Raw genomic sequence first — 26,034 nt, 5'->3', positions numbered from 1 at the left:
CCAAAGTAACAGAGCATATGGCACAAATGATAAATGGGAAGGTGTAAGTGGTGGCAAGAGCTTATAATGTTCATTTATGATTCCATTTTCTCAGTGAAATAGAAATTGAAGATATCAGCTAAGAATGTAATCAAGGAGAATGTGTTGAAGGTTTGAGAGAAAGGAGAAGATATGAAAAAATCACCTCCTAATAGCAGAGTAAGCAAGTGAATGAACTAAGGAAGTTAATAAGGATTGTGTGATAGTGTCATAGGTCCACTAGACACCAAATTATAGTGATATCACTCTGCGAGGTTATGTGTTTTTCTTCAGGAACATCCAATTGCACAGGTGCATGTGTGAAGTAGGCAGAGTCACATTTAACCATGGTTGGATTTTGCCAGAGGAGTAGGATGATAAAAGGGAGCAACAAGGGAGTGCTTGTAATAACATACCATGAAACTCCAACTGGACAAAGAGGGGATATATGGACAAGAGAGTGAGGGAAAGTACAAAGGTACTTTGAATCAATGAATTCCCTCCTGCTGATAGCGATGTGGAGATCAGAGGGGACCTATGGGTTTATTCCATAAGCACAGAAGTTTCCCCAAAGAATCACAATAAGCCAACTGTTTCTGAGAGAGTATTGTGTACAACACCTTGCAACCTTTAAGGGTTTTGCATCAGTGAGAACTCATAATAAAAGCTTGTACTGACCAAAGCCTTGGCATTTTATATACATTACTATATTTCATTCTCACAATAATCCCCAAAGGAAAGCATTATCATTACCATTTTGTAGACAAACTGAGGCTAGAGAGGTTAAGGTACCTTATATGCTACCTCAGCTCCTCAAAACAGTCTTCAGAGACCTCAATCCCTATATAAAATCCAAAATAGCAGAACTTCACATGAAGAAATCCTTTATTTTTATAAAGATTAACATTTCTCTTGTACTCCAGGCAAATAAATGAAGAAGTTATTTTGTAAAGACTTATGATAGCCCTTTCTCTGACCAAACAATCTGATCTGAGTAATACTCCTTTATGACACTCCAATACACTGAGGAAAAAAATTTAGCTACATGTTATTCTCTAGTCTTTTATGTGTGTGCATATATATATATATATATGTATATATATTTTTTAAAAGCCTACCTCCATAGAGAATTTTACAATGACTGAAGGAGTTCAACGGAAGACAGGTGCGTCAATGTATATGAAGAACCATGAAGAAGTTAGTTCATGGACCAAGCAAGCTACAAAAATAAAGGAAAAGAAAAAAGAGAAAGAAACAGAGGTTTTCAGTTCATAAACCCCCTAAAGTAACAGAAAAGAACCAAGACAGTGTCAGAATTTTAAAGTTAAATATAGATGAACTGAAGGAGAAAAAAAATCAGCATTACTTGGAAATCTTCCTAAATTGAATATTACTTCCAAATAATTGAAATTAATAAAGCATGCTATAACATTTTAGTTAATGAAGACATAGTTGCCGTATGGTTGACTAACATATTATTCTTTCAGTAGAATCCATAATAAAATAACCTATTAAGATGTTAAAAACTACCACAATTAGGTAAAAATAATCTTGTCACAGAGAGAAGCAGAATTTCAAAACACGAAATTTTTGAAATTTCAGCAGGATTTATAGATACTTATTTAATGCTATTATTCCCTAATTTGGGATGCTGTTATGAACAACTTGTACTTTCAGATTACTATCACTGCATTGTTTCCTAGTATTTTTATCTGTCTGCACTGTCACCCAAGCCCCTTGAAAGAAAAGGCATACATTTGCAGGCTGGATGACCAAAGGTGCTGGTACAAGTTATAGCTGTGAACTGTGGATCCTAAATCAGCTTTGCCTAAGAATCATCAGGAGGACTTTTAAAAACATATTTCTAAATTGCACCTCAGATTCTTGGAATTAGAATCCCTGTGGTTTATGAATCTCTGTTTATAAAAAGATCTGCAGGTATGTCTGATGGCATAGACAGATTAAATAGAATAGAGCTAAGTATGCTCTGGAGAGTCTTAAAATTCTCAAGAAATACCTTTGGGCTTCTCTCACCTGTTCCAGCCAGAATCCTATTTTTATCTATTTTATGTATCTATTCTGCTTCTTAAAGTCTGAAAACTACAAAATCTGATAGAGCAGAGTGAATTCACCCACATAAGAATTAAACTCATGATTCTGGCATCAAAACTGACCTAATCCAAACATAAAAGAGACCAGACAGATAAAAAGACCAGGATTGATGGACACAGAATATTTGTTAATGCCATAAGAAAAACTCTACTAAAGCACTTCTGTAATTCATATACTTTTATTCATTGCAACTGAAGAGAACCTAATACATGACTGAATTAAAGTTCCAAATGGAAAAATGCATATACATATCTATATTGTTTTAACTGCATATAATTCTGTCATTTACAAAAAAACTACCTTATTCTAGACTTGCAATTAAAAATATAAAACTAAATAAATCTGAAGTTTAGTGACCTTGTCTCCTACAGAGCAGGCAGGAATAAATCTGAAAAGGTGTTCTCCTTGAGGAAATAATCACCCTAGGAGAAATATGATCAGAATAAACACCTGTCTACTGCTTCCCCATAACATAAAGTCTGGATTCTTTAAACCCCTTTCAGGTGTTTCCCCTAATCTACCCTAATCTAGAAAACTATGCTGTGTGCTGTAGAGAAAGGCAGGTAAGTTTCCTCCTCCCATTCTGTCTTTAAATATTCTCCTAGGATTGGGTCTATCTATTCTGGCCTTTTGAAATTCTCCATTTCAACCACCCTGCCTAATAATAATGTACACCTGCTGGAAATTAAATTTGAGACATCCAATCCTATATGTGGTTATCATCTCAAAGGGCTGCTTCAACAAATAACTCAGCATAATATTTTTACTCACCTGTCTGAATGCACATACTAAGCAGGAGGTGAACTGAGTAAGAAGCCAGAAGAGCAACTATCAACAGCAAGAAACTGAAATATAAAAGAGTACACGGTCAAACCCCCACAAAGTTTTCTTTTTTGAGGTATCTCATTACAAAACAAATTTTTTTCACATTCAAATGTTCACAGGGACTATCTTTGAGTAGTTGGATTATGGCCACTAAAGAAAATATTATTCTGTATTTACCAAATTTTATTTAAATGAAAATATACTGCTTTTAGATTAAAAAAATAAATCAGAAAGAAACAAACTTTATTTAAAACAAAAACAATTTTCTCCTTCAGCACTCTTATCTGCTGACTGCTGGTTCAGCCATTCAGTGATCTTGTACTGTTTCCCTTTTATAACTATTTCTTCCTATTTTAAGTCTAAACAGAAGTTTTAGTTGTGAAATCTCATTGTCTACTTTTTCCTTCCCTCCATCCCTCCTCTTCCAATGACTGTACCTCCCTATTATACCTTCACCTATAATACTGAGTTAAGACTGTATTTCCTAGGGGCATCTGGATGGCTCAGTTGGTTGAGCATCCAACTCTTAGTTTCAGCTCAGGTCATGACTCCAGGGTCGTGGGATGGAGCCCCATGTCTGGCTCCCCAGTCAGCGGGGAGTCTGCTGAAGATTCCCTCTCCCTCTTCCCCTCCCCCCACTCACGTACCCTCACTAAAATAAATAAATCTTAAAAAAAAAGACTGCATCTCCTAGCATCCATTAAATACATACACACTCACCAAACCAAACAAAAGCAGTTAACACACATCTATTGACACAATTTGAAAAGGTACAAATAATGTAATAATTAGGGTCCTTTCACCAAAAGTGTGAAAAGAGACAATATGCATAATTTCCTACTTATTCTCAGGAGGATACTGACAGGACAAGCTTCTTAGAAAGCTGGCACTAGTGAGTGCCCCAAACGTTGAAGAAATTCTTCATGGTCTACTTAATACTTGTTATTAAGTAGCAAAGCTGAGAGGTACACTTGTCATTTGTATACAAGTACACTTTTCAGTACACTTGAGGCCTCACAAAATAACAGTTTGGTATCACTAAATGGAAAATGTGACATGATTCAATAAGGACATGTTCAGTGGTATACATCTGCATGTAAGGCCCTGGAGTACAAAATATGATTTTTCAAAGGGAACCCAAAAATGAGTCCTATGATTATGTCTTGCCTAAGATGTCAAATACAGTTTTGAAGTTTTAAAATTATGAAAGTTTGTTAAACAAAACAAACAAGCAAAGAGGGAAAAAGAGAGAGAAATCAAGAAATAGACCCTTAACTATAGAGAACAAACTAATGGTTACCGGGGGGGGGGGGGGTGGGGGGGTAGTAATAGGTGATGGGGATTAGGGAGCGCACTTGTTGTGATGAGCACTAGGTGATGTATAGAATTGTTGAATCACTATATTGTACACCTGAAACCAATATAATACTGTATATTAACTAAAGGGAATTTAAATTAAAACTTTTAAAAAATTATGAGGGGCACCTGGCACTCAGTAGAGCATGCTCAGGGTCGTGATTTCAAACCCCACATTAGTGTGGATCCTACTTAAAATTTTTTTTAGTTTTTAAAAATTATGAAAGTTTGTGCATATAACCTATTATAAAAGCAAGTTGGGGGGGCACCTGGGTGGCACAGTTGGTTGAGCGTCCCACTCTTGGTTTCTACTTGGGTCATGATCTCAGGGTCATAGGACAGAGCCCCGGGTCAGGCTTCTGGCCCAGTGTCGAGTCTGCTTGAGATTCTCTCTCCCTCTCCCTCTGCCCCTCCTGCTTGTGCACACGCTCTCTCTCAAGTAAATCTTTAAAAAACAAAAAAAGGCAAGTGGGTTACTTAAAAATTGGTTTGCTTATCAAGAAATTAAAAATAAAAGCAGAAAATAAACCTAAATGAGACTCGATGCATTTTAAATTTCCTGGTAAAATAGATCTGCTTCTATTGATAAACAAAACAAACGCTAAATGTTAAAGATAAGGTCTAGTTCTAAAGGATTTCAGTTTCACAGGGAAACTAACTTGCAAGCAAATCACTATAACACATTATAATAACAGAATGAATATACAAAGTACTATGGAAACACAGAAAAGCCAGGAATGTCTCCTCTTCTGGGCCAACTGGAATGAGTCGAGTCTAGATGAAAAGGAATAGGCACAGAACACATGTCTCAGGGAAACAAGACTACCTAAGAGTAGGAAGACAGGAGAAGATGGGAGAGAAATGAAAAGATTATGAACTTAACCCTCATAAAATTGCTATTTAGAGGTAATCTGTATGGCTGATAAACTTTAATTCACTTTGGCCAACTTGACACAACAAATAGCCACTCCTTAAGGTTATTATAAGCAAGTGTGGATCAAGTTTCCATTTTAAAAAATTAGCCACACTTTTGGATAAAAAATACAAATTATATTGCATCCCTCCAAGCTACAGACTGGCAACAATAGTAGGAAAATGCTAAAACCCCAGAAATAATTTAACTAGACACTGTATAACACCAGCTCTGGAGCCTATCTCTTTGCTTCTCAGTGTACTATCAAAATGGAAGAAAAATAAAATAAAAGTAACAGTAATAGAAGAAAAAAAAAACTCACCTAAATCCAAGGATGCCAGTATGAGCCATAACATAAGCTAAGCCAAGGATGCCACTTCCCATGATGGCATTCGTCATATTAAACACAGAAAAACCAAATGAAACACCTGGGGATCCCTGTCTGTAAAGTTCCTGCAAGCACACAAATTTAATAGTGTTAAAATGTTTGGATGGTGAAGTTCAAACTTCATCAAGAAATGAATGACAAGTTATGGACAAAGTCTCCTGCAAACCACAGGCACTGTGTGACACACTAGTTTCTCAAGCAGCACTGGTTTCCTTTCTTCCCTTCCCACCTCTCACTAGTGCAGCGCCAGGAATCTTGTTTCTTAGGAAAATCATCTCCACCAGTACGGAGCCCAGGCAGACTTCGGGAAAAGCCATGATTAACCTTGTGACTGCAAAAGATGAAGTCAGGATAGGAATGGGGTGGGACAGAGAGAAGGGAGATGGCCTCAGCTCGTGTGATTACTGAAGAAATCCTTAGCTTGGGGCTGCTGTAGACCATGGTTGCTCCCCAATACTGGGACTGCAAAAGAAGTCTCTATATATTTAATGAATTAAGTCAGCTCAAATCCAAGGATGGTCGGGAATACCTTGCAACGACGATATAATACATAGAAGCAATTCACGTTGCTCTACCGAAGATACCCTTGAAAACACCCTCTCCCAAAACAGCATTTGGGAGCAAAGTCCTAGAAACTGTTACAGAGCAGGGACTTGAGTGAAAAGGCTAAGGACCCACTGCACAGGCTTTAGGGTCAAGGAAGTACCTACGTACTCATCACCAGGCCACCTCCACTCCTTCACCGCTAAGGATTTCTGTATGAAGATGTTTCTTAGGCAGCCAATGACTAAGTCTAGAAAAGAAAAATCTTGTTGCCTCTGGGAAAAACCTCACAAGACTGGTGGAGGGAACAGGAAGTCCACAAAGACACTCACAAACAGCACTGAGTTACATAACGCTAGGGCTGCTCATCCAGTCATCCTCTTCCACCTGTGCCTGCGCCTTCAGCTTTTCTTTCTGAGCCATGGTACGCTGCTAGCACATTCATACACTCCGCCGGATCTCATCCGCCCCTGGCTGCTGCCTTAGGGCGCCATCCGCCAAGAGTCAGGCTCCAGCTTCTCCCTTATTCCCATGCCGCACCCCCACCTCCTTCTTTTCCCGGTCTTACTTGCCAGGCATTTCAGGGAAGCCCGGAGGCCTTCAGCACCGGGAAGCTAGCGGAGGCCACTTACGTTGCTTAGCAACGGGCTCAACTCTTCCGCCTCCGCCTCCGCCTCTTCGGGCTGCTGGGCAGAGACGTACCAGCTCCGCTCAGCGTTGACGATCCCCCAGGGTGCCTCCATACTGCTCGCTGGCCGACTACCAGGTCCATCTGCGAGCTACCACCCCAGCCCTCCAGTCGTTAGTCGCATCGGAGGCGGGGCTGTGGGCCCGGCCCTTCTGAGTTCCGGTACCTCACCAGGGCGGGGAAGAAAGGAGGGAATCGACGCGATCTGATGACGCTCGCCCCTCGGTGGCGAACGGTGATGATGTCATCGAGGGCCAGCCTTCCACGAGCGACCCATTTCCGAGCTGCGCCAGAGCATGAGGTGAGGGGTCTATTCTCGGAGTCAACCGCGGAGCAATGCCAGGAATTGGGATGGTGACGTTGGTGAGGTGGTGACCGCAAAGCCCCTGAGTGGAGAGGCTGAGGGTCGGGCGGCAGTACCCGTCCACCACGATCTGCTCTCCGCCGCGCGCCTCTTGGGCGCAGAAACGTCGCGAGGTCACCCACCGCCTGGGTGCTGAGCCTAGGTCCGAGTAGTGGCTAGGAAGGAATGTGTTTAATCTTTTCAAAAGCTTTCTGAAAGAGCCTTTCATTTTACACGTGGGAAACCGAGACTCGGGTTAAGATATTACAAAATCACACAGCTGGTTAACTGCTAGCCGAATTTGAACCCTGACTGAAGTTTGAGAATTGCTTTACAGGGTCCTGGGGCAGGGCCCTTTCCCCTGCTAATTGGTTCTTTGGTATTTTAGAAGGCAAAGTGAATAACTGATACTATGAATGAATGGAAGGGGCATGTAGCATTTAGCAAATCCTAGTCCTCAGAATACCAAAACCTCAAGTCATAGGCAGGACTTGTAGTAAAGCATTGAAGACAAACAACGTAGCAATATGTTAAGACCACGGGCTCTGAAGTCAGACCTGGTTTTTAATCCTTGCTCAGCCGCTTACAGCAGCGAGACTGGGTGAATTAACCTACTTCTGACCTTTAGTTTGCTCGTTTACAAAATAAGGATGTGATATCACACACCTCCCAAGATTGATAATGTGTGTAAAGCATGTAGCAGTCAGAAGAATATCCTAGTAAATATTGCCATTGGTAAAGTCTTAAGTATAATGACCATTTCATTTAGAGGTGATCTTTTAACTCAAATCTTAGCCTTCCAATCCCACATGTATGCTATAGAAAATTGTGGGTGGAGAAGTTCATAGACTATAGAGAGGCTGATGGATCACTAAGCCCTTGTCGTGGCAGCAGGTGGGTTGAAGGTGCAAATTTATCATTTATTGCTAATAAAAGACAACATATCATGGAAAAGATAGTATACTTGTCACCACTAGAAGTTTTAATTATCAGCATTTAGCGGTTGTTTAGAACTGTAGAATTCAGATTTTTTATAAGATTTTATTTATTTAGAGAGAGTGGGGGGAGGGGCAGAGGGAGAGAATCTCCCGCAGACTTCCTGCTGAGCACCGGGCCTGATGCAGAGCTTAATCTCATGACCCTGCGATCATGACCTGAGCCTAACTCAAGAGCCCCACACTTAACTAAGCCACCCAGGCACCCCTAGAATTTAGAGTTATTCTTAAGCTATTGTGAACATGTAAGTTTGTAGTTTTATGGTATTTTTTTTAAATGCATACTTTTTTTTAGGATCTTATGGAGGCCATTTGGATTCTCAAGAATACTTTTCAAAGTGGAAAGCTGTAGAATATCTGAATCAGAATCACTGACTACACTAGCTTGGACATCACAGATACAGAAGCTTAGCGGAGCACCTGGTATTTTCTTGTTGGATCAAAGAAAAAGATTCTCAACCATGCCTGAAATAGAATCAGACCAGAGAGACTCTGAATTGTTTTCACCACCCTCTAATGTTCGAGGAATGACAAAACTTGATAGAACAGCTTTTAAAAAGACAGTAACCATCCCAGTGCTTAAAGTAAGGAAAGAAATAGTCAATAAATTGATGCGATCCCTTAAAAGGGCAGCACTGCAGCGCCCAGGCATAAAACGTGTGATTGAAGATCCAGAAGATGAAGAAAGTAGACTAATTATGTTGGATCCCTATAAAATATTTACTGATGATTCCTTTGAAAGAGCAGAACTCAGTATTTTAAGGCAGCTTAATGTCAATCCACAGATATCTAAATATAATTTGGAACTAACTTATGAAAACTTTAAGTCAGAAGAAATCTTGAAAGCTGTGCTTCCTGAAGGTCAAGATGTGACTTCAGGTTTTAGCAGAGTTGGACATATTGCCCACCTGAACCTTCGAGATCATCAACTACCTTTCAAGCATTTAATTGGTAGGTGTGTCTTTCATGTACTAGAAAGTAGCAAGTTCTAATTTTAGTTTTTAAAATTATTTTCTTAGATATCAAATTACAGAAGCAGGACATTTTATCATTTTAATTTTAAACTGGATCTTGGGCTACATACCCTCTCTTTTGAGAATAGTTTTGGAATATTCTTTCCCGAGTGATAGCAAAGCTCTAAAAATCACTTCAGGCTTTTGTGTATACAGTATACAAGCATAGATTAAACTCAAATCTTTTGCTTTGGCAGAATTCTTTGGCATCTTGTCATTTTGGTACACAGGACTTATTTGACCCTCAGGACTATGTTGAATTCTAGGTTTCTTAAATTTGAGTGTTTTACCATGAAAAGTGCAAGACCTTTACTCCTGTTTTGATTCAACTGATTGAGCCTCTTCTATATGTCAGGCACCATACTTTTTTAGTGCCCTTAGCCTTTTAGAAATGGTGCTTTCGTGGGATGCCTGGGTGGCTCAGTCAGTTAAGCATCTGCCTTCAGCTCAGGTCATGATCCCGGAGTCCTAGGACTGAGTCCCACATGGGGCTCCCTGCTCAGCGGGGAGCCTGCTTCTCCCTCTGCCTCCTGTTCCCCTTGCTTGTGCGCGCTCTCTCTCTTCCTCTCTGACAAATAAATAAATAAAATCTTAAAAAGAAAAGAAATGATGCTTTTCTATGTTGTACCTCCGTAAGCCCAAGTTTGAGCCTGGGTCCTTTATCCTTTGGGATAAGAAAGAAGACGACTAATCACGATTGCAGTTAACCTTTTACAAATATTTGATGTCCATGTATTCTCCAGATTAATTTTTTTTTAATGTAGAGTAATTGTCAGCACTTCTGGGAATTATTTTCACCTTTAAAATGTAGTTCTCAATATTTTGCATGGGTAGAATTTCAGAAATAGGCTGTTATGCATTTCCTTTGTTTTTATTGATGAAAGGGGCTAATAATACAATAAATATCTAAGCAGATCTTTATAATTATAACTGGGTGCAAATGTCAAGGATAAGCTTTGCTATGAGTCATTACTTGTCATAACTCAAACATGCCTTTTGGCATCCCTACTTTATAAAGGGGCACTCAAAGATTAAAAGTGAAACATTCTCATACAGTGATAATTTTAAAGCTTTTACTATAGACTTTCAGAATTGGTTTTGGTTTTTTTTATTTCATGCCTCATTTCAAACTCCTGTACCTTAAAAATTGAGTTCTGATACCTGAAGCGGAACAGGATAAGAACAATGATTGGCTAGAGTTTACTGATATTATCATATTCAAAATCAGGTATCTAATTATCAGAAAGAAACTGGACAAATTTTGGTTATATATCAGTGTATTTGTATTTTTGAGTACTTTTTACTAACTTACAAATCAAGTTATCTTTATGCAGTGAGATTAGCATATAGAGTCTTAAAAATTTTTTAAGTGCTGAAAAAAAGGTAGACTTTAATTAAAGGGCATCAATATACCATTTCTGGTGTATTTTATTATCTTTGTAGCTTTTTCGGCTCTGGCAAATATTTGACAAAAAGAACAATTTAAGTAAATGAACATTGTATTTAGATAAGACTCTAAAGAATCTATGTTTCTTTTTTTTTTTTTAAGATTTTTTTATTTAAGAGAGAGAGCGCACAAGAGAGCGGGTGGGAGGGCTAGAGGGAGAGGGACAAGCAGACTCCCCACGGAGCAGGGACCCTGAGATCATGACCTGAGCTGAAGTCAGATGCTTAACCAACTTAGCCACCCAGGCACCCCAAGAATCTATGTTTCTTTTATTTGAAAACTTATTTTGCTGTTCTATATTTCCAAAGTGAAGGCATCTGTTTCAAGCACACAGTAAAGCAGACATTTGGTTTGGGGCCAATGGGGACAGGCTGGTGGTTTCTGAGATCATTTGTTGCCATGCTCCTTACAGCTCTTCTTTCTGTTCTTTACCTTATGGTCTACCTTTTTGCTTATTGTTGTGTATTGGTCCATTTGAGATTTAGTAAAAAAAACATGGAAAAATATTAGGTAGATCCAAACGCCTCGAAAATTTTTCTTTATTTTTTTTTTTTAAGATTTTATTATTTGACAGAGAGAGAGTGAGAGAGCATAAGCAGGGGGAGCAGCAGAGGCAGAGGGAGAAGCAGGCTCCCCGATGAGCAGGAAGCCCGATGCGGGGCTCCATCCCAGGACCCTGGGATCATGACCTGAGCCGAAGGCAGACGCTTAATGACTGAGCCACCCAGGAACCCCGTTATGGGTACATTTTTAAAGAAAAATTTTTGAGGGGCACCTGGGATGGAGCCCCACATCGGGCTCCCTGCTCCACGGGAAGCCCACTTCTCCCTCTCCCACCCCCCTGCTTGTGTTCCCTCCTTCTCTGTGTCTCTGTCAAATAAATAAAATCTTAAAAATATATATATACCCATATGGTTTTTTGTGTTTGTATTGAAGGCTACATTAACTTTCCTAATGTGTTGAATTTTTAGAATTGCATGCCACTATATACACACTAGATGCAATTTTTGGGTCTATAAACCAAAAGAAAATGGTTTATTTCCATTTCATATTTTCAGTTTTATTTTACAACCAATTGGCAATATTTATTATGGATTCTTCTCTTTCAGGCCAAGTTATGATTGACAAAAATCCAGGAATCACCTCAGCAGTAAATAAAATCAATAATATTGATAATACATACCGAAATTTCCAAATGGAAGTACTATCTGGAGAGGAGAACATGATGACCAAGGTATGGAGTATTTTATTGTCTCCTAGGTACAGATTATATCAATTAATGTTTAGAATCTTAATAGATGACAAAGATTGAAAATATTTATAATAACCTAGTATTGATGAGTATGTGAGAATGTGAGCATTTGTATATCCTTTTGATGGGAATGCAAATTTGATACAAATACTCAGGAAGAGTATATGGTAATATATTGCCATTTTGAATAGGTACATCCTCTGACCTAGCATTGCATTTACAGGAAGTTATTTCAAGGATATAATTGGACAAAACTGTAATGATGTATGTACTAGGTTCTTCATCATTTTTATGATAACAAAACAAACAAAGGAATGGAAACAACCTAATGTTCATCAACAAATTGATCAAATTCTGGTATATAAAATAATATATAGAGTAGTATATAGAATATAGCTCTTATTTTAACTAAATATTTATGTAACTATGCACATGTATTAGAATGTTAACAGTGGGCATATTTTTATTTGATGTAGTTACTAGTGACCTTTGTTCTCATCTTTATACTTTTCTACTGAGCACATATTTCTTTTATAAGAAAAACAAATCTATTTCAAAGAAAAAATATTTTTAATATGTAGGAACAAATTCCTGGTACCCCCAAAATATCATCCTCTGCCCCCAAAATCCTCTGGAGTGCTGGAGAATATAAACTTTTTTAAGCCAAAAGTCTTAGATGATTATATATTAACATTATGTGAAATTTTGTACCCAAGCTAGGAAATAGGTTAAACTCTCTTCATAACTTGACAAAAATTTTAATAACAAAGTCCTCTTAAAATGTTAGATATGTCTTTTTGTTTGTTTCAAGTTCTTGTTTAAATTCTAGTTAGTTAACATATAGTGTAATGTTGGTTTCAGGAGTAGAATTTAGTGATTCATCACTTACATGTAACACCCAGTGCTCAGCACAAGTGCCATCCTTAATGCCCATCCCCCAACTAGCCCATCTCCCTGCCCACCTCCCCTCCAGCAACCCTCAGTTTGTTCTCTATAGTTTACAGTCTCTTATGTCTGCTTTCCTCTCTTCCCCCCCCCCACATTCATCTGTCTTTTTTCTTAAATTCCACATATGAGTTCACTCATATGGTATTTGTCTTTCTTTGACTGACTTCGTTTAAACAGGACTTCATAAAACTCGGAGTTTGCAAAATAATCATTTTTTAAGATTCTGGGCCACATAGACTTAGGTGAATATTTTAGGTATAATATTATTTCGCCATAATTTAATAGTAGCAGAATATTAAAATACCACTTACTACACGCTTACTATTAGGCCTGAGCTAATGTTTTAAATATAACAAATTCTGAGAAGCCCACAAGATAATGGTTGTTGTTTTTAATATTCTCTTTATGCAGATGAAGTAACAAGGTATGATTGTGCAGGGTGTTTGGAGCCAGGCTTCTGACTCCAGAGTTCATGCATGGTCTTTCCCTGTATAACCTCCATGGCCTACTGCTTGTATATAATGTGTGAGTTCTGTTATGGCAAGTAAGATTTGAATGTGAATCCTTTGCTGGGATCAGTGCTTAGCTCATCATACACTGATTGAATACTGCATATTCTTCATTTGGTACTGCCATTTAGGATAGCAGGTGGCATCATTCTCAGCGATCTAAAAGTTCTGAGAAACTTACATAATTTTTTAAATGGCTTCTGATTTCTTAAGCCAACTAAAGTTTGTTCTTAAGATATATTTAATACTTAGCATTTATACCATAAAATAAATGTAAAAACTCACGCAGTATAATTTCTTTGCTCCAAACAGAATCACATTTAAGTTTGACTTTAGGAGCTCATGCAACATCTAAGTACTTTCTGTGTATATTGTGAGTAAAAAGATTCCTGATGCTGACTGAGTGAGTGAGATATCAAAGACAGTGTGAGTAAAACCAGAAGGATATTTAGAATGTTTTTTTTTTTTTAAACTAGTACTGTGCTTCACATTAAAAAGGGGGAGTAGAAAGGATATTTCAGGAAAAGCATCCCAAGACATATTCAGAACCTTCCAGTTTGTGTATCTAGAAAGAGTTTTAGTTGGCAGAATAATGAAGGAACATTTCCAACTCTGGAGCCTTAACATGGCCAGAGCATCTGATGTGGTTGGGAAGAAAAAATATTTACACAAATTTGAAGGCAGAATATTCCATGAAGGCAGAATACAGAAAATATATCTCTATCAGATTTATGGAACTTAGGAACTTTTTTGGCCCTTTGATTCTTCATCCATTAAAATAAGGGCTGAGGTCACATTCCATGACTTAAACTGATGGCTGAGGTCACATTCCATGACTGTAATTTTAATTTTGTTTGCTGTTTTCTGTCATGTTTATCATAGTCCCAAAAGAAATGGCATGAAGTCTTAAATGTGTCCAAGACTTAGCTTCACTGTATGTATTTAATCAATGAAAACTCAAATTTGGGAAAAGAGAAAATAGCAGAATGATTTGTTGTGTACACTGGCTCTAATTTGTAGACATGAAACTTGCAAAGTCCAAGTAACTATCTAAAAACATAGTAAAATACCTCAAAATTCATTGGTACATGGCAGATCTATCATGCCTCCCTCTTACAAACTGAAAACTAAGGAAGCTTATTTGCTGAGTGGAAGTGCTATCTGCAACCTAACTAGTCATCATGAAGATGTGTGTGGTGTGTTGTTTCAAATTATAGGTTTATTTCCCTCTCCATCAGGTGACAAAATAGAGTATGATTAAGCCAGTCAGTTGGCCTGTCTGAAAAATTCCTCATGTGATTTGGGAACCACTTTATGGCCCGTTAGAGTGAGATGGAGAGACTTTTCTCATGTCAGAGTCTAATATGGGTTGTTAACTGGCCTCAAAGATAGCATAAACACTAGAATTCTAATTAAAAGGCACTGTTATTTGCTCTTAAATGTAAATGTATGTGTGTGGGTATATCCATCCAGTATTCATGGCTGGAATTTAAGACTAAACAGGTTAATCAAAGTATAATACCTTTTTCAGGTTCGAGAAAACAGCTACACCTATGAATTTGATTTTTCGAAAGTCTATTGGAATCCTCGCCTCTCTACAGAACACAGTCGTATCACAGAACTTCTCAAAGCTGGGGACGTACTATTTGATGTTTTCGCTGGGGTTGGGCCTTTTGCCGTTCCAGTAGCAAAGAAAAACTGCACTGTATTTGCTAACGATCTCAATCCTGAATCCCATAAGTGGCTGTTGCACAATTGTAAGTTAAATAAAGTGGACCAAAAGGTGAAAGTCTTTAACTTGGATGGGAAAGACTTCCTTCAGGGACCAGTCAGAAAAGAGTTAATGCAGCAGCCAGGACCACTGTCAAAAGAAAGAAAACACTCTGTGCACATTGTCATGAACTTGCCAGCAAAGGCTATCGAGTTTCTTGGTGTTTTCAAATCGCTTTTGGATGGGCCACCATGCAGCATTGAGCGCCTTCCCATAGTGCACTGTTACAGCTTTTCCAAAGATCCTAATCCTGCTAAGGATGTTCAGCAACGAGCTGGGGCTGTGTTAGGCATTTCCTTGGAGGCATGCAGTTCAATTCACCCAGTAAGAAATGTAGCCCCTAACAAGGAAATGTTATGTATCACCTTCCAGATTCCTGCTGCTGTACTCTACAAGAACCAGACCCTAAATCTAGGTGAGCAATTTCTGGGAAATTAAATGTAAACTATAATAGCCTTCATGGAGCTTTCTTAGGCTACATATATATTTTATTTATGAAATTTGGAAATATGTTAAACTAATTCTAGTTAGATTTTTCAATTCAGGATTCCTTGCCACTCAGTTGTGACTCGTTTCCCCCAATTTTACAAATATTAGCATGGCCTACACACTGTTCAGTCTCGTAGAAGGCTATTTCATTAAAATAAATTCTTGCGGGAATGTTACTATTTGATGTATAAGTTGAATATTAAAAATCTTTAAAATGCCTATATTATTTGCTTTTTAAAAGTATTTTCCAATGTTAAGTATCTTAACTAATATAGGTTTTCTGGATTTGTTACAGAGAATCATGATGATCCACCTCTTAAACGCCAGAGGACAGATAAATAAAGTCTTTTCAGAAGAAAAAACTCAAATTTCCTCAGTCACTTAATTGGAAACGTTTTCTCCCTCTCCCCACTAGACCTTTACATAAGGAAATATAATTTGTATGACTTCATAAAATTTTAGCAGTTAACTTTAGTATTGAACACTTCTATTTTACCCTTGCTGTCTTATAAGTTGAAGATTATCAAATTAAAATTTAAATGACATAAGTCTACTAAGTATAGTTTATCTGTTATAATCTTACAATCTAAATTATATCTAATTCTTCATTAAATGTATTTAAATATTGACTGTCTCCTGGGAAAATAGTTTTTGAAGGTGGGATAATTGCTTGCTAAGGAAGTACTAATACCACTTTGCAGTGATCCTCAGTGCCTAAATTTTATATAAGTACCCCTAACTTATCACTGTATAAGTAATAAAAATGAAATTATTTAGATCAGGGATGGCAAACTATGCCTGGCAGGCCAGATCTAGCCTACCACCTGTTTTTGTATGGCAGATGACTGGAGAATGGTTCTTATACTAATGATTGAAAAAATTAAATCTTGTGACATGAGAATTATATGAAATTTGAATTTCAGTGTCCATAAATACAGTTTTTTTGGAACACACCATGCTCATTTGTTTACGTTCTGTCTGTGGCTGCTTTTATGGTGTAATGACAGCACAGTTGAGAAGTTACAACACACACAAAGTGATTCTCAACAGTTCATACTGCTACTCGGCATACTTCAAATCACCAGGGACATGGTTGTAACTCAACAGCATTTTGAGTGCCATGTAAATCACCAAGCTATAATATTATTGCTAGTGCATATTCATTATTTCAAAACAAGAAAAGTAGACTTCTAATGCACTTTTAAGGCACATTGTGTGAGTGTGAATTATTTTGATACTGAATTAGGTAACAAAGCATCTATACCTGAGCTGAAATACAATGTATGTTGACATGACCAATAGAGGCACTCGTCATAGGATTTCCCTCACAAGCAAGCCAACTGTCAGAAAAACTAGAAATTTAATCTGGAAATATCTCAACATAGCAGAACTTCTTCACAAAATAAAAAATGAAAATGAGAGTGCAACTGAAGTCTCCAAGTGACTCTTTCGTAAGCCAAGCAAGGAGAGCCGTTTACTATTGATGGTGAGTTAATTGTATTTGAACGCAGCAGCCAAAGAAATGCATCCAGAGAAAACTTGTTTAGAACTATTGGCCTTTTGGCAAGAACAGTTGCTCAGAGAGTTTAGGACTTTGTGAGCAAAATCAAGTCAATTCAGAAAGTAAATGATTTTGACTCTTGATGAGTTGGCAGATGTTACTAATACTGTTCAGGTCTTGTTTGAGACATCAGTGCTGAATTTATAGTTACTGAAGAACTAGCTTCTATGAATACTCTGTATGGAACAACTATGGGTATTTTTTTAAAAGTTGAGAAAACACCAATTCTGTACAACCTGAAGTGGAATCTGCTATGATGTGTTTACAACTCTGGTTAAAACATGCAAAGTAGAAAAAGATCTAGTTGGAAAAATATATAAAGCTTGTGAAAATGTAACATATTAAAAACCTGTGGTTATTCACTCTATTATTCACCAGCAAGTACCCTGCAGAAGATATCTGAATCTGTCATGTGTTACTGAACCAGTAGTGTTAATGGTAAATTTCATTTGCTTTCATGGATTCTAACCATGATTGAATTCTGTCAGAAATTGCTCAACCTAAATTCAATTTGCTTAGCAATTGTGAAGTTTGATTGCAATTTTTTGAGCTCAGGGTCAAGACTGAAATTTTTCTTAACAAGAGGAACCACTCTTAAACATTCTAGAACACTGAAAGGCTCTGGAAATTAGCTTTTGCTAATGACTTGATAGTAATTCTTAAAGATTTTAACCTATAATTATTAGGCAAACATAACTTCATTGTGAAACTGTGGTCATCATTTCAACAACTGATATGTGAATTGCAGTATCTTGTGTTACACATTTCACATGCTATCGAAAATTAAGAAACAAGATTTCCCTCAAATTAGCAGTGGATACATTTTCTGTGTTCAACATTTTTGGGACCTTGGTGAAAATGCAAATAAAAGGAAATTTACATATTTCAAAATCCATTTACCTACAACTGAGCTTCTACCTGCAACTGGAAGTGATTAATGTACTATGTAATGACATTATATAAGGCAAATCTCAAGGGAAGAATCTAATAGGGTTTTACAAATGCCTTCCAAGTGATGAATATGCCCAGTTAAAATCTTACTTCTAGACTGATGCCAGTATTCTGGCAGTATCTATCTGTGTGAAAAGACATTTTTAGAGATGAAATTTGTAAAATCTCATTATAGATAACCATTAACAGGTAATCATTTACAACTGATTTTGATGATAGGAAACACTTAGAACCCCAATTAAAGGACCAGTGTTATTCCCCAAAAAAGGAGTTACAAACAACGTAATTATATATAACCAATTATATTTTGAATTTTGTTCATTAAAAACATTGTACCAACTTATTTTACCACAAAGCCTAAAATATTTACTGTCTGGCCCTACAGAAAAAGTTTGAGGACCATTTATCTAATTCATTACAAACTCAAATGCCTTCAGAAGCGAGGCAGGTAATATAAATAGATGAAGGCAATAAATGGTAAGAAGTGTAGGAAAGTAATGAATTGGAGCCCTCATTCCTTATCTAAAGGCACTTAAAAATGATTTTTGAAACTCAACCAAACTTCCTCTCTGCAAGACCTTGGGGGTTAATTCAGCCAGGGATTGCCAGTTTGGGACTTCTAATTTTCTTCTCCTCCCTCCCTTCCAAGTGAGGAGTATGTAGGTGAAGGGTCGGAAAGCTTTCGGTAAAGGACCAGACAGTATTTTAGGCTTTGCAAGTCATAAGGTCTCTTTTTGCTGCTCAACTCTGTCGTAGTAGCCCCCCAGAGCAGCCATAAACAATACAGAAATACTGTATGCCAAAACAACTTTATTTATGGACACTGAAATTTGAATGTCATCTGCTTTTCACTTGTTAAAAAGTATATGATTTTGGCTTTTTTCAACCTTAAAAAAAATGTAGACATCAATCTTAGCTCATGAAGCATACAGAAACAGGCAGCAGTTGGGATTTGGCCAGGGGTCTACAGTTGGCCTGATCTAGGTGAAGAGAATTTTAATTTGCAGGTAGGAGTAAGAATTTTTTCCTAGTACTGTACATTGATATGCTAGGTTATAAATATTAAATATGGGTACAAATGATGTTTTTATTCATGGAAAGTGGTAAGATTCTTGCCTCTATTTAGTCAAATATGCAGCCTCTATTAACATTTTAACTCCTCCCCTTTTTCCCTCAGAGTGGATAAGTGAATGTATGGAGTTATTTCATTATTTAAATCTAGGCCCACCCTAAAGTTTTAAACGTGATACCTGGGAACTGAACTCTTGATGTCCACTAGAAAATGACAGCTATAAAGCTCACTGGATACAATTTTTTAATTTTCTTAGCTTTTTGGCAAGTTTTCTGTCACCTTAATTGGATTTTGAAATAATTACCACCAGTTGACAGCCTAAAGATAAGCTTAGGTCAAATATTTATTGAATGAAATTAAGGAATACTAATAGTGCATTCCAACTATGATGTAAATGTATTCGATACCATTAATATCTGTTTAAAAGGAAGGTAGTTAATAGTCAAATGATGTTCTACATAATGAATTTCTCAGAACTTCTCTCAAGGATATAAATAAGGTTATTAAGTTGATGTCATTTATATGCCATAAAATAACTAGACACTTGATCTGTAAAACTTCCTGGAAATCTTAAGTTTGATTACTGGGGCGCCTGGGTGGCTCAGTTGGTTAAGCGACTGCCTTCGGCTCAGGTCATGATCCTGGAGTCCCTGGATCGAGTCCCGCATCGGGCTCCCTGCTCGGCGGGGAGTCTGCTTCTCCCTCTGACCCTCCCCCCTCTCATGTGCTCTCTCTCATTCTCTCTCTCTCAAATAAATAAATAAAATCTTTAAAAAAAAAAAAAAAGAAGTTTGATTACTCAGACTTGGTTCTACACAGCCTGTTGTTTATTAGCTTGACAGTTTGATATTCAACTCTGGAGCATGGATTCTGACCACTTGGGTTCAAATCCACTCTGCTACTTTTAAGTTGTATTGACCTTCTGCAAGTTAGTTAACCTCCCTATGCCTCAGCTTTCTCCATCTGCTAAAATAGGGAAAATAATACTAGCATTGTAAAGATTAGGTAATAATACACAATACATGAAGCACAGTGCTTGGTGCATAGGTAATGCTCAGTAGTTGTCAGCTATTGTTTCTGGGCTAGTATTGTACGATGTTAAAAGACTTAATTGATGTATATGAAAGGCTTGTACAGCCTTTTGTCTCTGATAGAGGAAATCACTAGGGGGATAGGGGATAACCTCATCAATTTAGAGTATTTCTGTTATTTAGTGAATTGTCATTAAGTTACCTTTCACCATTCCCTTCGCTCTAATAAGGTCAGTTAACAACTTCTTATTTGGCCTATTGAACAAAGTACAGCAATAGTAAGAACAAAATATTTACAAATGTATAAAGGTTTTGGAATTCAATTTATTTGCCAAATCAGATGCAGGCAATTTCCACAATAATGAGGTAGGCTCGAAAAACGTTTTGAAAGACTTTAAAGTGTTCTATTATTTAGTTCATTCATTTAAATACAGTATACAAGGTACTGAGAACAAGTAACAGTATTTCTTTTGTAAAGGCTGGATACTGTACTTCAGCAGCTGAGTACAGCAAAGTCCTAACTTTAAGTCAACGTTCTCACTATTCTTTGAACAGATTTATAGACTGTACTTAAAATCCTACTCCTCAATTGGGGAATGCTAATAGATATGCAAAATAGAAGGCAGCCTGTGAAGTACAGACAGAACTAGACTTAAATTAAAAACAAAAAGCAAACAGTTTTAATTCTGACTTTTTACTAACTTGTGTATATGATCTGAGCCTACTCAATTATTTGATGCCTTGGTTTTCTTAGTTATGAAAGACTGTTCAGGGGTCAACTATACTTCTAACTAACACAGGGGTTAGGGACACTGACCACCCACCCCCAAACACACACTGGAAAATCCACATATAACTTTTGACTCCCCCAAAACATAACTACTAATAGCCTACTGTTGACCAGAAGAAGCCTTAACACAAACATAATAATCAATTATACATATTTTGTATGTCATATGATACACTGTATACTTACAATAAGGTAAGCTAGGAAAAAGAAAATGTTAAAATAATAAGGAAGAGAAAATACATTTACGGTACTGTACAAAAAAAATTCACAGGGATGCCTAGGTGGCTCAGTCTGTGAAACGGCTGCCTTCGGCTCAGGTCATGATCCCAGGGTCCTGGGATCGAGTCCCGCATTGGGCTCCTTGCTCAGCGAGGAGCCTGCTTCTCCCTCTGCGTGCCACTCCCACTGCTTGTGCTTTCTCTCACTCTCTCTCTAATAGATAAAATCTTTAAAAAAAACAAAAAAATACAAGGTAAATTAAAAAAAAAATCCACATACAAGTGGATTCATACAGTTTAAACTTGTGCTGTTCAAGGGTCATCTATATTGTAAAGATGAAGATGTACCTGAAATTAATACCTGCTTAAGCAAATAAGCTGGAGCTGTTACCTGTGGATATTCCACCCTAATGTAACCACAAACTTTGTTTCACATAACTTCCCTCCCATAAAATTAACATCTGTTATAATGGACATTTGATAGGAAATCCTTTAATTTCCTTGAGAAACTATGTCTCATACATGGTGGTCTATGTAACAGACTCATATAAGGTTGAGATGCTACAAATATCCATCCTCTCCACATCCAACTCTAAGCAAAATCCTGGGTATACTAAAAGTCTTTGAAGTTTCAACAGAAACTATATCAGAGTCTGCAATCTACTCAGAAAAATTTTGTTTAAAATGTATCCATTCCAGTCTCCAAGGTTTCATCATAAAATGAGCTCACATTTGAAGTGAAAGGTGCCATTTAAGTATTAAATTTTATTAACTTACTTCTTTGAATTTGTCATTAAAGCAGGTTAATACTCTCGTCTGGTTTATCCTAAGTGTGGCTCACAGCTGGGAACTATAATACCTTGATCAAGGTTTGTCTCACTTTCCACTGCTCAAAACAGGCACTGAGTCCTTCATATTGAGAGAGTGGCATTATCATAGGTCAAGTTTTACTTGCCACAACCTGCTGGTAGAAGGAAATATATCCACTTGTCTGGACTAGTATTAAGAACATAGGGGAAAAAAAGGAACATTTTATGAGACGAAATAATAGACTTGGATATTAACACTAAATGTCGTGTTCAAAATGGCATTTTAAAATGTGTTCAAGTAAAACACTGTAATAAGAGAAAAACCACAAAACTTAATATAAAGTCTAGCTTTATTTTTAAAAAGATTTTACAAGTCTGTCAACCTCAAGCATACACAGGTGAATTATTCATATCTTCCATCAGATGAAGTTTACAGCTTCAATCCCTCTCAGAAAAATACAAGTAAAAAATAAATCTTTTTCACATATATTTACCCACTATATTACTCAGCTTAGTTCTGAAATTTTCTCATAAATACTTTCACACCGCTGCTAGCGGTAGTACTGTTGTCGGGCAGCTGCACAGGGCTCTACTTTTACACGTCTGCTTTACTTTTGCTAGCTCTCTGGTTCGGCTCCTAGGTCCAAATCTTATAAAGGAGAAATAAAGGTTAACTGGGCTGCCAGAAAAGCCCACTGAATGCATCCTGTAGTGCTCTGTGACAAGCAAGAGAAGAAGTATAGCCTCCAGCAAGGTCCTGTGGAGAGGCAGCTCTGACATGGTTTAAATACCTAAAACAAAACAAAAAGTGTAGCATTGATATAGAAAGCATATATAAATTGGTAACATTTTTAAAAGCAATAATAAAACTGATTCACGTTTTAAAGGGGAATTCTGAGATTGAAATGTTCAGACTTTATAAATGCATTATTACCCTTTAAAAAGAAACATACCAACTATATATAGAGTGCCTAAACCAGTTCAATTGTTAAACTAAATTATAAAGCAAATTACATTAAGATCTAAAAAGAGCTCTCAAGGAGGTTTCAAAAATAATACCTGCTATTAAAAAGTTCACTGTTCCCAATTTTCAGAACTTGTTTTGTTGGCTGTTGTTTGGGTACCTAACTGCTGTTGTCCTCCTGGCATACTCTTTTTTTTTTTTTTTTTTTTTTTTAGAGGTTTTATTTATTTATTTGACAGAGAGAGAGATAGGGAGAGCAGGAACACAAGCAGGGGGAGTGGGAAAGGGAGAAGCAGGCTTCCTGCTGAGCAGGGAGCCCAATGCGGGGCTCAATCCCAGAACCCTGGGATCATGACCTGAGCTGAAGGCAGACGCTTAACAACTGAGCCACCCAGGCGCCCCGTCCTGGCATACTCTTAAATAAATAAATATACGGTATCATAATACTATTGTATTATTAATATTTTTACATAAATATTGACTATTTTACATAAATATATTCTGAAATAAATATTAAATGGAGGAGGGGAGAGGAGAGACTATACTAGTTACTTCAAATTTACTTCAACATTACAAAAATATATTGTCTCCTTCCATGCAGGAAGTGAAACCTTAGACAATTACATGCCCAAGAAATCTCCGACAGCCTGAGTTCAACAGAATGTCCCAATTAGTAAATACAGAAGTCTTTTGAACTGATCTCAAAAGACAGTGTAACAGACACCATTTTTCTTCAATCACACATAATATTATTTAGCAATTAAAACTTTCTACCTTGATAAAGGTAAACAAACAGACCTAAAATATGGGATAATCCTAGCCAAAGAAGGTCAACTTGTTAGCATGACTAACAGCACTGTTGGAAAACAAGTATTTCCAGCCTTGCTTTAATGTCTAGTTTAAGAAACCACATTGTTTCTTCAGGCCTCAGGAAGTAAAGGAGCTTCATCCGCCTTAGAATTACGGTTATAGCAAATGAATAAATCAGGTACCAGAACATTTTAATAACTTGGAAACTTTTCTACTCATTCATTCAAACTTCCTGTGTGTCAAAGTCTTGATGCATGAGCAACTTATTATTTCTAACAAAATAACAAGTCTGTTTTTCATTTGTATCCATGTTTAATAAGGTTGTGTGATTAAAAAATATATGGCAATATAAGAGGCCAATAGAAAAAGTGGTCAAAGTAAGACACAGGATAAGCTCCTGGAATTGGCTATAATTTATTCACACTACCACAAATCAAGGTGTTAACTCAATTCTTTGCTTCTCTGCCAACGGTGAAAGGGGAAAGTGGAAGGAGAAAGGAAATTAATATTTATTGAGCAATGATCTAAAACTTTTTTTTAAAAAGTAGGCTCTATGCCCAGCGTGAAGCCCAGTGCAGGGCTCGAACTCATGACCCTGAGATCAAGACCTGAGCTGAGGTCAAGAGTCAGACGCTTAACTAAGCCACCCAGGCACCCCTACAGACTTTTGATACTATACTTATAGCAGTAAAAATACTTGAGCATGTATCTCTAAAATTTGTGTACTTATTTATAAATCATATACCTATTGTATTAATACATAGTTATATAGTATATAATTATACATAATATACTAATATAGAAGCATATTATAAAATATATATAAATATTTAAAGGAGGAGATAAAAATATTTCAACAAAAGTTCTAATATTTTCTCCCTACATCCCATCTTATAAATCTTGACGGGATGCATCCCACTTTCATTGTCAAACTCTTGATAGAACCTTAGGTCCCATGGGACTTAAACAGGGATTCACCAAATCTACCACATAGCCAGAAAAAGTATCTGATTATTACATCCCAGGACACAATAAAATGTCCACTGTTAAGATTATGATGCATGAGAAATGATGTAAATTAAGTCATCTCACAAGTCTAAAAATCAATCTGGAACAAGATAAAATCAATTTCTCTTCCCTGAGAACTCACTATCACACAAATAAGTAATATTTAGTAATATTTTTACAAGTATCTTAGAAATGAAACATTCCATTCCTAATATAAGTTTCCAAGTAAATTTTATCCATACACTAGATACCGCTATATTTTTCCTTTCCTCAGACCCTCAAAAGAAAAGCACAGTCTTAGCTCCAATGGCTGTTCATTCATGGCAAAAATCAGGTACCACAGTAGAATGTCTGTCAACCTTAAGAAGCCAACTATCATAAACAGAATTGGTTTTCATAGCTGTAATGCAAACCACTATGCAACTAGTTGTTTTGATTCATCACATTTTGATACAACTTGCTTCTGGGAAAGTTGAGTCATACCATCTCTGGCTTGGCAATTCAAGCATAAACTTGCAGTGTACATACAGCTTTTTATATGTTATCCTGAGAAACCTGAAACAGCTGCATGGCTGGCAGGAAAACACAGGACCACCAGTAAAATATCCAAAACAGTTGCATCTTTTAATTTATGACTGTGCACTGTTTCCATAAAGAGTATATAAAACAGTTCAACTTTTTATAGGTAAAATGTAATAAACAGTCATACTCATTGATGCCATAAATGTGTAAAAAGAGTTTATTTAAAATGATTAATTAGTGTTTGAAAATAGTAATTCTTGAACAGTCATAATCCAGAGCAATGAGCAAATACTTTAAAATTTTAGTTATTAATGCTGTTGTAGATTCTTACTGCCAAAATCAAGTCAATTAAAACTTCTTTGCATAGCACTGAAGAAAATACATTTCCCTTCTAGCAATCATTAAACATGTCTGTGAGTATATTCTTTAAAGACCTGCTTATTTACATTACACTTTTTGATCTCTAGTGCTGCACAAAACAGTTACTGTTAAATATTTCATTCTATTTTCACCATGGCAACCTACATTAATTCCAATTTAAAAAAATAAAACATAGTTCATTCTTGTTACTCAACTGTAGGCTTTTATTTTCTAGGTATTTTAACGTAATGTTCTTAAACCCTTTAATTATTGTGGTACACCGAAGTATTTTAAAGGATCTGCCACATTGAAACCACACAATGAGAAT

The 26,034-nt window shown here is 36.8% G+C and overlaps 3 protein-coding genes across 8 annotated transcripts in view; 1 reads left to right on the top strand and 2 right to left on the bottom strand.

Annotated features, from left to right (window-relative positions):
• SLC38A6 (solute carrier family 38 member 6) overlaps positions 1–6,918 on the bottom strand; it is a 74,129-nt gene extending 67,211 nt beyond the window's left edge. For 3 of the 6 annotated variants that reach the window (XR_004299550.1, XR_004299551.1, XM_032405242.1), the window contains exons 1-3: positions 6,788–6,918; positions 5,547–5,677; positions 2,902–2,975 (exon numbers count right to left, since the gene is read on the bottom strand). Coding sequence is in view for 4 of the 6 variants with exons in the window: in XM_032405242.1 (XP_032261133.1) it covers positions 2,902–2,975; positions 5,547–5,677; positions 6,788–6,898 (316 nt within the window). In the remaining 2 variants the exon portion in view is untranslated. Of the gene's footprint in view, positions 1–2,901; positions 2,976–5,546; positions 5,678–6,326 lie in introns of all 6 variants that reach the window. The other 3 variants (XM_032405243.1, XM_032405244.1, XM_032405245.1) reach the window with 3 other exon arrangements.
• A 139-nt stretch (positions 6,919–7,057) lies between these two features.
• Positions 7,058–19,822, top strand: TRMT5 (tRNA methyltransferase 5). Its single transcript, XM_032405241.1, is given in 6 exon segments — positions 7,058–7,144; positions 8,477–9,132; positions 11,751–11,875; positions 14,882–15,536; positions 15,906–15,946; positions 15,948–19,822. Coding segments are annotated over 6 exon segments (1,530 nt in total). The 5' UTR covers positions 7,058–7,139; the 3' UTR covers positions 15,996–19,822.
• Positions 19,823–21,446: 1,624 nt separating this feature from the next.
• The window catches only part of MNAT1 (MNAT1 component of CDK activating kinase), a 198,640-nt gene continuing 194,052 nt past the window's right edge, over positions 21,447–26,034 (bottom strand). Inside the window, exon 8 of the mRNA XM_032405247.1 lies at positions 21,447–22,833. Coding sequence (XP_032261138.1) covers positions 22,713–22,833 — 121 coding nt within the window. The 3' untranslated portion in view covers positions 21,447–22,712. The remainder of the gene's footprint in view (positions 22,834–26,034) is intronic.

This window comes from Phoca vitulina, unplaced genomic scaffold, assembly GCF_004348235.1.
Source record: "Phoca vitulina isolate PV1807 unplaced genomic scaffold, GSC_HSeal_1.0 scaffold7, whole genome shotgun sequence".
Taxonomy (NCBI): Eukaryota; Metazoa; Chordata; class Mammalia; order Carnivora; family Phocidae; genus Phoca; species Phoca vitulina.
This window is presented reverse-complemented; position numbering and strand designations above follow the sequence as displayed.